Below are 13,247 nucleotides of genomic sequence, written 5' to 3' on the forward strand. Positions count from 1 at the left end.
CGCTGCCCTTGTCCCACCCCACCTAAATTTGAGATTTTTTTCTCCTGCTTTTCCTCCAGGAATGGGAGGAGGACGAGGAGAAGGAGGACAAGGACAAGGAGAAGGAGAAGGCAGGCAGCGTCGCACCCACGGCTGCGGTAAGGCACGCACCGCCCGCACCCAAACTGGGGGTTTTTGAGCCCAAAACAACACCGGGGGGGTAGCTGACAGCGCCGCCACGCCACGATTCCTCCCCAAAAATCCTCGCCCTGATGGGTGAAAGGGAGGATTGCGCCCCGTAAGCGGGACACCTCCCCAGGGACCCGACCCGAGCGCTCGCCCCAAATCCCCCGTTTGGCGACAAAACGAGGTGCCGCGACTCAAAAAAATTAAAAAAAAACCCCAATAACACAATAAAAAAGAAACCCCTCGATTTCCCACCGGGCTCCTGCCCTTCTCTCGGGGCGGGGGGCTGAGCTCTGATCTCCCGTCCCACCCTCACGGCGCTTCTTTTAATGAGATTTTTTTATTAATGAGGTCCCCGCCGTTATTAGTGCCTCTCACCTGAGGAAATTAAAAAAAAACCCCGGGTTTAGGAGCCGAGCTGAGCTCAAAAATGATATTTTAAGGCTCTATATTTAGGCCCCGGCGTCCCTGGAGGTTGCCAAAACTTTAATAGCGTCCCCGCGTGAAGGAGGGAGGTGACATTGCTCCTCTTCCACCCGCCCCCCCTTCCCAAAAGAGCTGAGGTGTCTCCTTGGCATTTTGGGGTGCACGACAGCGGGGGAACAACCCCCCCCCATCCCATTCCAACCAGTGAAAACCAGGTTTTTTTTACCCCATTTGGAGTGGTTTCCAAATCCTGACCAAGTTGAACGTGGCTGCTATTTTTTGGGGGAGGCTGAACCCCAGTTTCACCCCCCACCCCGATCCTTGTTTTCCCCCGGGGCGGGGAGCGAGCCATACGCGGCGCTCGCCCACGGCACGGGCCGCGGCGGAAAAAAACAGGAAGGAGGAATTGGGGGAAAAAAAAGGGAAAAAAATACTGGCGGGGACCCCGTGGCGGAGCCGATGCCAAGCGGCTACGCCGTGACCCCCCCCCCCCTCCCCGCATCGCCTTTGCCGGCACCGGCTGCCGGCTCCCCGCTTCGGCAGCCGGCAACGCCGCTCGCCCAGGGCACCTTTCCAGCCTCCACCTCCCCCTTTTTTTTTTTTTTTTTTTTAAATTTTTTTAAGGATTTTTTTAACACCTCGGGGCCACCATCTCCAACCACGACGGCGGGAGGTTTCCAGCGGGTCTTGCCGCCCGTTTTCCCCCGAAATACGGGATGATTTCTCCAGATTCCTTTCGAGGTGACGCTGGAGCCACCCGGAAAAGCGTCACCCCAATAATTCCCCCCCCACACACACACCCCTCCACCACGTTGCCCCCCCCGGGATGGGGGGGGGGGAGGGGTTTTCTTGGATGAAGAGGCCCCCGGGGAGGAAATCCGCAGAGCCTGGAACGGGCTCAAAACCCGCCGTTAATGATCAGAAATGTTCTGGCATTTCGCGTCCCTCCTCCGCAGCCGCAGCCGGAGGGAGACGCCGGCGCTCGGCGGCTCTGCCAGGACCAGGGGGGCCACGGCCGGAGGGGATTTTGGGGATAGGGATGGGGGGGGGGCTGCATGCCACTGGGGAAACTGGGGTGCCGCCCGCTTTTGCATTGAAATTCCTCAATTTTGGGGCGTTTACTGGTCCTCCTGGGATTTTGCGTCCTAGTTTCAGGGCTAGTTCGTGGTGCACCCGTCACCCCAAAACCCCTTTGCGCTCGGCTCTCCCCCTCCCCGCCAAAATTCCCTGTCTTCCCCTCGCTGGCAGTTATGGATGTGGAGGGTCTAAAAAAATTAAGGAAAGGGATGGTTTTCCACCTAAAAATCCTGGTGGAGCAGCCAAGGCATCGCCTGGAAGCTGGAGCGGGGTTTGCTGGAGCTGAGCTGTTTTTCCTTCCCCCCGCCGCCGCCGCGCTGGTGGGAAGAGGTGGCGGTGGGAAACCGGCTCCAGCGGGGAGAGCCGGGTGCCGACGGCTGGCGGGTGGGATCAAGGGGTGCTCGGGGGGGCACCCATCTCCCCCCGTGTGGGGTTTGGGTGCCTGGGTGCTGCTGGGTGGGAAGGGTGGCGGGGTTGAGCCCCATCAGGCTGCGCCCTGCTTGTGACTGGGATGGGGTGGGCGCCCTGGGGAGCTGGGGGTGTCGAGGGGCAGGGGGTGCCACCGCCTGTCGTCCCCTCCCCCCCGGGTGGAGTGGCCTTGGGGACAGCGATGGAGATGGGGATGGGGTCAGGGGTGAGGGTGGGGATGGGGACAGGGGTGAGGGTGAGGATGGGGACAGGGGTGAGGGTGAGGATGGGGACAAAGATGAGGGCGAGGATGGGGACAGGGGTGAGGGTGAGGATGGGGACAGGGGTGAGGGTGAGGAGGGGACAAAGATGAGGGTCAGGATGGGGACAGGGGTGAGGGCGAGGATGGGGACAAAGATGAGGGTGAGGATGGGGACAGGGGTGAGGGTGAGGATGGGGACAAAGCTGATGGTGGCGCTGGCATGGGCATGGGGCTAGGGATGGGGACAGAGACGATGGGGTTGGAGTTGGGGACAAGGATGAGGATGATGATGGGGATGGGGCCAGGGATGGGGTTGATGATGGGGATAAGGATGAGGATGATGATGGGGATGGGGCCGGGGATGGGGATGATGATGGGGACAAGGATGAGGATGATGATGGGGACAAGGATGAGGATGATGATGGGGCTGGGGCCGGGGATGGGGATGATGATGGGGACAAGGATGAGGATGATGATGGGGATGGGGCCAGCGCTGGGGTTGATGATGGGGACAAGGATGAGGATGATGATGGGGACAAGGATGAGGATGATGATGGGGATGGGGCCGGGGATGGGGATGATGATGGGGACAAGGATGAGGATGATGATGGGGACAAGGATGAGGATGATGATGGGGATGGGGCCGGGGATGGGGATGATGATGGGGACAAGGATGAGGATGATGATGGGGCTGGGGCCGGGGATGGGGTTGATGATGGGGACAAGGATGAGGATGATGATGGGGACAAGGATGAGGATGATGATGGGGATGGGGCCGGGGATGGGGATGATGATGGGGACAAGGATGAGGATGATGATGGGGACAAGGATGAGGATGATGATGGGGCTGGGGCCGGGGATGGGGATGATGATGGGGACAAGGATGAGGATGATGATGGGGACAAGGATGAGGATGATGATGGGGCTGGGGCCGGGGATGGGGATGATGATGGGGACAAGGATGAGGATGATGATGGGGATGGGGCCAGCGCTGGGGTTGATGATGGGGACAAGGATGAGGATGATGATGGGGATGGGGCCGGGGATGGCGGCAGCAGTGGCGACAGCGATGCCCACGGGACAGGGACGCTCACGGTGACGCCGGTGACGGCAAAGAGGAAGGTCACGGCCACCAGGACCCCGAGCGGGGCTCAGCCCCGTGACCGAGCCCCGCCGGGCGAGGCCCGACTGCGCTGGTGGGCCTGTGGGTGCCGGTGCCCGGCTGCTGGGGGGGGGGGGCGGGGGGGGGGGGGGGGGGGCCACGGCACTTTTTGGGGACCAGCCGGAGCCGGCATCATCGCTCGGAGCCCACGGGCGACTTGAGCAGTTGCTTAGCAACTCCCAAACCCGGATTAGAGGCGGGCGAAGCGGGCGAGGTGGGGGGCTGCAGCCCCCCGCATCGCCCTTGCAGGGGGGGGGGGGGGGTCCCCCCCCTTTCTTTCCTGGCGTCCCCCCTCTCCGTCTCACCCCAGCACCTCGAAGGGGAAAGCGGGATCTGAGTGTTGAGTTTGCGGGTCCGGCTGGAAACCACCCCAAATTTGGAGGGGGTCGGCGCGAGCAAGGAAGGGAAACCCCCAAAAGCGGAGCCCCCTGCCCCCCCCCCCTCTGCGCTGCGGGGAGCCCGCGTTTGGGCCGCATCACCCCCCCCCCCCCCCCGCCTTTGGGGGTCAGCGGACGCTCCGTGGGACTCACCATCCCACCCTTCCTCACCCTCCTCATCCTTTGGGACCAAACCCTAAGTAGGTCGTGAAGGTTTTGCCCCCCCCCCCCCCCCTCCCCGTACAAACCAACCCCGCTTTCTCCCGCGTCGCTGCGGGCCAAGCATCCCCTCCTCCCCCCCCCCCCCAAAAAAAACCAACCCCAAAATATACCCCCCCCAAAAAAAATCGCTGCGAATTTCGGCGCAACCCCAACGATCCGCTCGCATCCTCGGCGTGGCGGGTGGGTTTTTTCCCCCCCCCCCCCCCCCCCCCCTCCTCTTCCACGCGACTCCGCCGGCGCCTTTAAGCGTTCGGAGGGAGTTGGAGGCTGCGAAGGAAAATCGGAGGAGGTACGAAAAAATTAAAAAAAAAAAAAGAGAAAAATAATAAGAAACACCCTCCCCCCCCCCCCCCTCCTCCCTCTCCATCACTCCTAAAAGCCTGGCAGGGGTGTAGGGCTGATAGGCTCGCCCGGAGGAAGCGCGTTACGTAGGCAAGAGGCTCCGCTCAACTTGCCACCTGCGCCGGGAGAGCTGCCGGAGAAGCCAGACCCTGCCAGAGCCCCTCGCCCATCGCTGGCCACCCACCCACCCACACCGTCCTCCACCATGGACTGCTGCAATGTAGGTGTCGTGTGTGGTGTGTGTGTGTGTCCCCGCTATTTCTCCTTCTGCTGGTTTTTTCCCTTTCTTTCCGTTATATTTTGCTTTTTTCCCCCCTTTAATGGATTATTATGATTCTTCTGATTGTCGTCCCCACGCTGGGTACGAGGGCGAGGGAGGGAGGGGGGAGATTTGAGGGGGAGGCGGGGGGGATGCTGCGCCCCAACTCCCCTCTCTCTGTGTGTGTGTGTGTGTGTCCCCCACCCCAGCAGCGCTGCTGCAACCCCCCACCCCCCCCCCCCCCAAGCCCCGTCCCCATTTCACACCAGTTCGGCGGCCGTCCCGCCGCGGGCCGGCAAGCGCCCCGCACCACGGCCACCAGCCCGGTCAGGGAAGTGTCCCCCCCCCCCCGATCCCGTCCCCCAAATCCAGCAGCCAGATGGGGGTTCTGCTTTTCTTCCCCCCCCCCCCCCTCCAAATTATTCTCCGAGGGGTTGCTGATGGATAATGGGATAAACTGGGGTGAGCGGGGGGCTGCACCCCTCCGTCCTCACCCGAGGGGGAGCACCCCTCGCCGCCCGGCCACCAGCCTGCTCGGGGAGCTGATCCGGCAGAAAACCACGTCCTTTTTCCTCCTTTCTCCCTTTTCCCCCCCCTTTTTTCCCCCTTTATTTCCTTTTCCCCTCTTTTTCCCCCTTTTTTCCTCCCTTTTTCCCCTTTTTCCCCTTTTTTTCCCCTTTTTTTCCCCCCTTCTGCTCAGCCGGCAGCGCAGAGCAAAAGCGCCCACCTGCCCTCCCGGGCACCTCCAGGGAGGCAAAGCCCACCCTGGATATAGGATTTCCCCCTATATATAGGATTTCTCCCCCCTGTATATAGGATTTCTCCCCTGGATACAGGTTTTCACCCCCTGCATATAGGATTTTCTCCCCCCTGGACATAGGATTTCTGCCCTGGATATAGGTTTTTCACCCCCTGGATATAGGATTTCTCCCCCTGGATATAGGATATTAGCCCCCCTGTATATAGGTTTTCTCCCCTGAATATAAGATTTCTCCCCTGGATATAGGCTTCCCCCACCTGTATATAGGATTTCTCCCCGGAATATCGGATTTCTCTCCTAGATATAAGGTATCCTCTCCCTGGCTATAGGATTTCTCCCCTGGATATAGGTTTCCCCTACCTGTATATAGGATTTCTCCCCAGAATATCAGATTTCTCTCCTAGATACAGGATATCCTCTCTTTGGATAGAGGATTTCTCACCTGGATATAGGTTTCCCCCCCTCCTCCATAGGGTTTCTACCCTGAATATAGGCTTTCTCTCCTGGATATAGGATTTCTCTCCTGGCTATAGGATTTCTCTCCTGGCTATAGGATTTCCTCCCCCTGGCTATAGGATTTCCAGCCCTGGCTGTGACATTTCCACCCTGGCCGTGACATTTCCACCCTGGCCATATCAATTCCACCTCGGACCCGTCCCTTCAGCCGCCGCCGCCGCTCTTTTCGCTCCTCTCACGACGGGAAAACAACCCGAGCAACTTTGCGGAGCCGTGGCACGCTCCGAGGGGATGAGCATCACCCCCCCCCCAAACCACTGCAGCTTCCAAATAACACCCCCCCCCCCAAAAAAAACCCTAAACCCTCCTTTAAAGCACACCAGGGGGATGCAAAGGATGGACCCGCACCGCTGCCGACACCGGGGCGTCCAACGCCGACTCGCTCCCGTCGCGTTCAGGGATTTTTTCCGCCCCCCCCTTGACCTCGGCATCGGGTCCAGCCGCCCGGTGGGATGTGGCAGGAGGGGAGTGGGTTTATCCTTGGGTGTGGAGGGGCTTTTTCTCCCCTCCGGCGTCGCTCCCTTCCCAAATGTCCCGGTGTTTTCGACCAAAACCCTGAGGAGGGATGCAGAGGGACGCAACAGGCTGCGAGGGAAGGGGAAACTGAGGCACGGCCAGCTCAGCGTGACCCCCTGGGCTGAAAACCCCCCTGCCCAAACCCCACCCCGCTGGCTCCCCCATGGGTGCTCCTCTCCCTGGAGCATGATCCAAAGGGGCCAGCTGGGGTTCGGCTTCCTGCAGCCGGGTGGTCCGTGGAGGAAGGGGGGGGGTGTGAGGATTTAGGGATGAGCAGGGGGGTGGGGGGAAGCTTCTTCCCCTGCCCCACTTTTGGTCGCAAATCCCCCGAGACGCCGCCGAGGGGCCCTGACTTTTAGCAAAGCACCCGCTTTTCTAGCAAAGCACCCTCATTTTTACCAAAGAACCTTCATTTCTGGCAAAGCACCCTCATTTTTACCAAAGAACCTTCATTTCTGGCAAAGCACACCCGCATTTTTAGCAGGAAGAACCCTCGTTTTTAGCAGGAAGAACCCTCATTTTTAGCAAAGAACCCCCGTCTTTTACACAGGACCCTGACTTCTAGCAAAGCGCCCGCATTTCTGGCAAAGCACCCTCATTTTTAGCAAAAAAGAACCCTCCTTTTTAGCAAAGGACCCTGGTTTTTAGCAAAGCACCCTCACTTCTAGCAAAGCACCGCATTTTTAGTAGAAAGAACCTTAATTTTTAACAAAGTGCCCTCATTGTTTAGCGAAGGACCCTGATTTTTACCAAAGCACCCTCATTTCAGTAGAATGAACACTAATTCTTAGCAAAGTACCTTCATTTTTAGTAGAAAGAACCCTATTTTTTAGCAAAGCACCCCTCATTTTTAGTAGAAAGAGCCCTTTTTTTAAGCAAAGCACCCCTCATTTTTAACACAGGGACCCTCATTTTAGCACAGGACCCTGATTTTTAGCAAAGCACCTGCATTTCTAGCAAAGCACCCCTCATTTTCACCAAAAAGAAGCCACATTTTTAGCAAAGGACCCTCATTTTTAGCAGAAAGAACCCCTGATTTTTAGCCAAGAACTCACTTTCACCAAAAGAGGACCCTCATTTTTAGCAACGCACCCTCACTTTTAGCGAAGCGCCCTCATTTCTAGAAAACCACCCTCATTTTTAGCAGAAGACCCTGATTTCCAGCAAAGTGCCCTCATTCACCCTCATTTCCACAAAGCACCCTCATTTTCACCAAGGAAGCTTCATTTTTTAGCAGAGGACCTCCTGGTTTCCAGCAAACCACCCTCATTCACCCTCATTTTCACCGAAGAACCCTCATTTTTTACCAAAGAACCTTCGTTTTTGCCAAAGAACCTTCATGTTCATCAAAAAACGCTCATTTTTCACCAAAGAACCCTGATGTTCACCAAAGAACCTTCATTTTTCACCAAAGCCCCCCCATTTTCACCAATGCACCCTCATTTTCACCAATGCACCCTCATTTTCACCAAAGAACCGTCATTTTTCACCAGAACACCCTCATTTTTCACCAAAGCACCCTGATGTTCACCAAAGAACCCTAATTTTCCACCAAAGCACCCTCATTTTCACCAATGCACCCTCATTTTCACCAATGCACCCTCAATTTCACCAAAGAACCATCATTTTTCACCAGAACACCCTCATTTTTCACCAAAGCACCCTGATGTTCACCAAAGAACCCTAATTTTTCACCAAAGCCCCCTCATTTTCACCAATGCACCCTCATTTTCACCAAAGAACCTTCATTTTCACCAATGCACCCTCATTTTCACCAAAGAACCATCATTTTTCACCAGAGCACCCTCATTTTTCACCAAAGTACCCTCACGTTCACCAAAGAACCCTAATTTTTCACCAAAGCCCCCTCATTTTCACCAATGCACCCTCATTTTTACCAAAGAACCATCATTTTTCACCAGAGCACCCTCATGTTCACCAAAGAACCCTAATTTTTCACCAAAGCCCCCTCATTTTCACCAATGCACCCTCATTTTCACCAAAGAACCTTCATTTTCGCCAAAAGAACCCTCGTTTTTCTCCCAAGCACCCTCATTTCCACCAAAGCACCCTCATTTTTAGCGCAGAGCCTTACTCAGGATCTTATTTAACGGACTAAACCGGGTGTGGGTGGCGGGGTGATGCCCTTTTCGGGACGCCCCCCCCGCCCCCGTAACCCTTGCGGGTGCCGCCGGCAGGAGGGCGCCTGCACGAAGCTGGACGAGGACATCCTGGACATCCCTTTGGAACGACCCCGACGCCAACGCGGCGGCCGCCAAGATCCAGGCTAGTTTCCGTGGCCACATGACCCGCAAGAAGATCAAAGGGGGCGAGATCGATCGGAAAACCAAGGACGCCGAGTGCGCCAACAGCACCCGCGGCGGCGACCTCCGCAACGGCGACTAGGTAGGCCCCAAATCTCCTCCGTCCTTCCCCTCACCCCCCCCCCCCCTCCACATTAAGTAGGCCCCAAATCTCCTCCATCCTCCTCTACACCCCCCAAGAGAGACCTCCCCACCATTCCCAGCAGCTCCCCACATCGCTTCGGGGAGGAGAAGGGGGTTTATCCCCAAGAGGAGGCCGCCCGCGGCCTGCCCCCATTTTGGGAGCGCGCCGTAGTAGTTAGGCCGGGCAGGCGAAGGCCTAGATTTGGGTTTAATTTCTCCCTTAGCAACACCACCCCGAACGCCTCGCCTCAGCACATGCTATTTTTAAAAGCCTGTGTCACAGTCTCCTGGCAGGAAAAGGTAAATTTAAAAAGCGCCCACGGCGCCGAGGCCGCGTGGCATCGGGGCTCCGGGGGGGTTTGGTGGTGCCGTGGCCCCCCCCCCCCCCCTTCACCAGCGCCGAAGAAGGGGTCCCCGGTTTTGGGAAAGGGCGGATTGGGGGTGGTGGCGGGGAGGTCTCGGTGGCGGCGAGGCCGCGGTGGGGCTGGGGTGCGGTGGGAGGGTAGTGGGGGGGTTAGAGGAGGTGGTGGGGGGGGGTGAACTGGGAGGCAGTGGGGGTGAACTGGGAGGTGCAGCAGGGGGTTCGGCGAGGGTGCAACAGGAACGAACGGGGGATGCGCTGGGAATTCAGTGGGGGGGTGCATCGGGGATGCACTGAGGATGAACTGGGACACAGTGGGGATGCAGCGGGGATGAACTGGGGGTGCAGCAGGGGTTCAGTGAGGGTGCCACAGGAATGAGCTGGGGATGCGCTGGGAATTCAGTGGGGGGGGGCATCGGGGATGCACTGGGGATGAACTGGGGATGAACTGGGACACAGTGGGGAACACGGGAATGAACTGGGGATGCGCTGGGAATTCAGTGGGGATGTAATGAGGATGCAGTGGGAATTCAGTGGGGGGTGCAGTGGGGATGAACTGGGATGTAGTGGGAATACAGTAAGGATGCAGTGGGAATGAACTGGGACAACAGTGGGGATGTAGTGGGGATGCAATGGGAATAAACTGGGAGACAGTGGGGTTACAGTGAGGATGCAGTGGGGATGAACTGAGGATGCAGCAAGGATCAGGGGGATGCAACGGGAATGAACTGGGATGCGGTGAGGATGCAATGGAATGAACTGGACACAGTGGGGATACAGTGGGGATGCAGTGGGGATGCACTGAGGATGCAGCAGGGTTCAGGGGGATGCAAAGGGAATGAACTGGGGACGCGCTGGGATTCAGTGAGGATGCAGTGGGGATGAACTGGGAACTCAGGGACCATGTAATGGGGATGCACCAGGGGTTCAGCGAGGGTGCAACGGGAATGAACTGGGGATGCACTGGGAATTCAGTGGGGATGCGGTGAGGATGCCATGGGCATGAACTGGGATACACTGAGGATGCAGTGGAGATGAACTGGTGCTGCAATGGGGCTGAACTGGGGATGCAACGGGGCTGAACTGGGGATGCAATGGGGATGAACTGAGGATGCACTGGGAATTCAGTGGGGATGCAATGGGGGTGCTATGGGGATGCAGTGGGACTTCAGTGGGGCTGAACTGGGGATGCAGTGGGAATTCAAGTGAGAATGCAATGGGGATGTAGTGGGGCTGAACTGGGGATGCAGCGGGAATTCAGTGGGGATGCAATGGGGATGTAGTGGGGCTGAACTGGGGATGCAGTGGGGCTGAACTGGGGCTGCAGTGGGAATTCAGTGGGGCTGCAGCGGGGCTGCAGCGAGGACGCCATTGGGATGCAACGGGGAGTCAGTGGGCCGAACTGAGGCTGCAACGGGCCGCAGTGCGGATCCGGGGGGGGGGACGAACCGAGGCTGCAACGGGATGAACTGGGGCTGCAGCGGGAACGAACCGGGGCTGCAGCGGGGCTGCAAGGGGGGGAGCTGCTGCGAAGCTCGTGAGGGCCACGAGGTTCGTTAGGGCGGCCTCGTTAGGTGGCTGAGCTGGCGTCCCCCTCCTCCCACCGGCATCCTCTGCCCCTGGGGGGGGACCCAGGCTGGGGGTCCCCGTCCCCGTCCCCCCCCCCCCAAGCTGGGGCTGGGTGAGGGCAGGTTGCAGGCAGCAGCGGGAGCCGGGCAGGAGCAGGGCAGAGGCAAGGTGCAGGCAGGCTGCAAGTAGGGCAGGGGCAGGGTGCGGGCAGGGTGTGGGCAGGGGTGCTGGCAGGGAGGGGGCAGGGAGGGGAGAGGGTGCAAGATGCAGCAGCAGGGGGCAGGGGCAGGGGCAGGGCACGGGCAGAACGTGGGCAGGGTGCAGGCAAGGGTGCAGGCAGGGTGTAGGCAGGGTGCTGGAGCAGGGTGCAGGGAAGGGTGCAGCGTGCGGGAGCAGGGGGCAGGGTGCAGGCAGAGTGCAGCAGCAGCGGGCAGGCAGGGCGCAGGTGCAAGTGGCAGCAGCAGGCTGCAGGAGCAGGGTGCAGGCGGGATGCAAGAGCAGGGCGCAGGAGCAGGGAGCAGGTTGCAGGAGCACGGTGCAGGTTGCAGGAGCAGGCTGCAGGCAGGGTGCCGGCTGGATGTGGGCAGGCTGCAGAAGCAGGGCTGCAGGCAGAGTGCAGGAGCAGGGCTGCAGGAGCGGGGTGCAGGTTGCAGCAGGATGCAGGAGCAGGGTGCAAGCGGGGCGCAGGAGCGGGGCGCAGGTTGCAGCAGGACGCAGGAGCAGAGTGCAAGCAGGGCGCAGGAGCGGGGTGCAGGTTGCAGGTTGTGGCAGCAGGGTGCCGCAGCAGGGTGCAGGCAGGACGCAGGAGCAGGGTGCATGGTGCGGGTTGCAGCAAGATGCAGGAGCAGAGTGCAGGCAGGGCGCAGGTGCAGGTTGTGGCAGCAGGCTGGAGGAGCAGGCTGCAAGTAGGCTGCAGGAGCAGGGCTTAGGCTGCAGGAGCAGGGCGCAGTTGCAGAAGCAGGAAGCAGGAGCAGGGTGTAAGTTGCAGCGGCAGGACGCGGGAGCAGGCTGCAGGAGCAGGACACAGGTTGCAGCGGCAGGACACAGGAGCAGGCTGCACGTTGCAGCGGCAGGACACAGGTTGCAGCAGCAGGACACGTTGCAGCGGCAGGCTGCACGTTGCAGCAGCAGAGCGCAGGCAGGCTGCAGGAGCAGGGTGCAGCAGCAGGACGCAGGAGCAGGGCTCAGGCTGCAGGAGCAGGCTGCACGTTGCAGCGGCAGGACACAAGCTGCAGGAACAGGGTGCAGGCTGCAGCGGCAGGATGCAGGCTGCAGCATCAGGCTGCATGTTGCAGCGGCAGGACACAAGCTGCAGGAACAGGGTGCAGGCTGCAGCGGCAGGACGCAGGCTGAAGCATCAGGCTGCATGTTGCAGCGGCAGGACACAAGCTGCAGGAACAGGGTGCAGGTTGCAGCGGCAGGACGCAGGCTGCAGGAGCAGGGCGCAGGTTGCAGCAGCAGGCTGCACGTTGCAGCGGCAGGACGCAGGCTGCAGGAACAGGGTGCAGGCTGCAGCGGCAAGGTGCAGGCTGCAGTGGCAGGGCACAGGTTGCAGCGGCAGGATGCAGGCTGCAGCAGCAGGCCGCAGGCTGCAGCGGCAGGGCGCAGGTTGCAGCGGCAGGGCGCAGGCTGCAGCGGCAGGGCGCAGGCTGCAGCGGCAGGGCGCAGGCTGCAGCGGCAGGGCGCAGGCAGGCTGCAGGCAGGGCTGACGGCTGCTCTCTCCTCCCTTGCAGGGCCGGCCCGGCGCCCCCCGGACCCCCCTCGCCGCCGAGCCCCCGCCGCCCGCCGCGGCCCAGGAGCCCCCGCTTCGCCCCGCCGCCCCCCGCATGCGCCCCCCGGGGTCCCCCCGCAGCCGGGCCCTGCCCCCCGCCCCGGCTGCCGCCCCCCGCCCCGGTGTCGCCCCCCCCCAATAAACGTCGCTGCCAGAGGCCCGGCCTGTCCTTGACGCCTTTCGACGTCACCCAGCGGAGCCGTGAGGTCACAGGGGTGGCGGCGGCCGGCGGTGACGTCACGCCCAGGTACGTGTGACGCCTGCGGGGTGCTCTGCAGGCAGGAGCGGGGGGGGGGTGGGGGGGTGTGACGTCACTGCTGGCTGCGTGTGACATCACGGGACACCCCCGCTCAACGCCGTCATCCGGGGCTGTGACGCCGTCCCGGCGCGCGCCACCTCACCGCCGGCAGGGCGGCGGGCGAGCGTGACGTCACCGAGAGCCGCGTGACGTCAGCCGGCCGTCGTGCTCATTGGACCCCGGCGTGTGACGTCACGGCGACGCCTCTCGGGCCGTGACAACGCGCCGCCAGCCTGAGAATCCCCCCCCCAACCCCCCGCCATCCTTGGCTGTGGCGAGGTGACATCACCCAGCCGCTGTGACGTCACC

At 60.5% G+C, this 13,247-nt stretch overlaps 1 protein-coding gene across 1 annotated transcript; it reads left to right on the forward strand.

Annotated features, from left to right (window-relative positions):
- The first annotated feature begins 4,646 nt into the window (after window positions 1–4,646).
- Window positions 4,647–8,898, forward strand: NRGN (neurogranin). The gene is given in 3 exon segments (XM_086476983.1): window positions 4,647–4,661; window positions 8,691–8,741; window positions 8,743–8,898. Coding segments are annotated over 3 exon segments (222 nt in total).
- Window positions 8,899–13,247: the final 4,349 nt, after the last annotated feature.

Source organism: Leptosomus discolor, chromosome 22, assembly GCF_034619465.1.
Source record: "Leptosomus discolor isolate bLepDis1 chromosome 22, bLepDis1.hap2, whole genome shotgun sequence".
In the NCBI taxonomy this organism is placed as follows: Eukaryota; Metazoa; Chordata; class Aves; order Leptosomiformes; family Leptosomidae; genus Leptosomus; species Leptosomus discolor.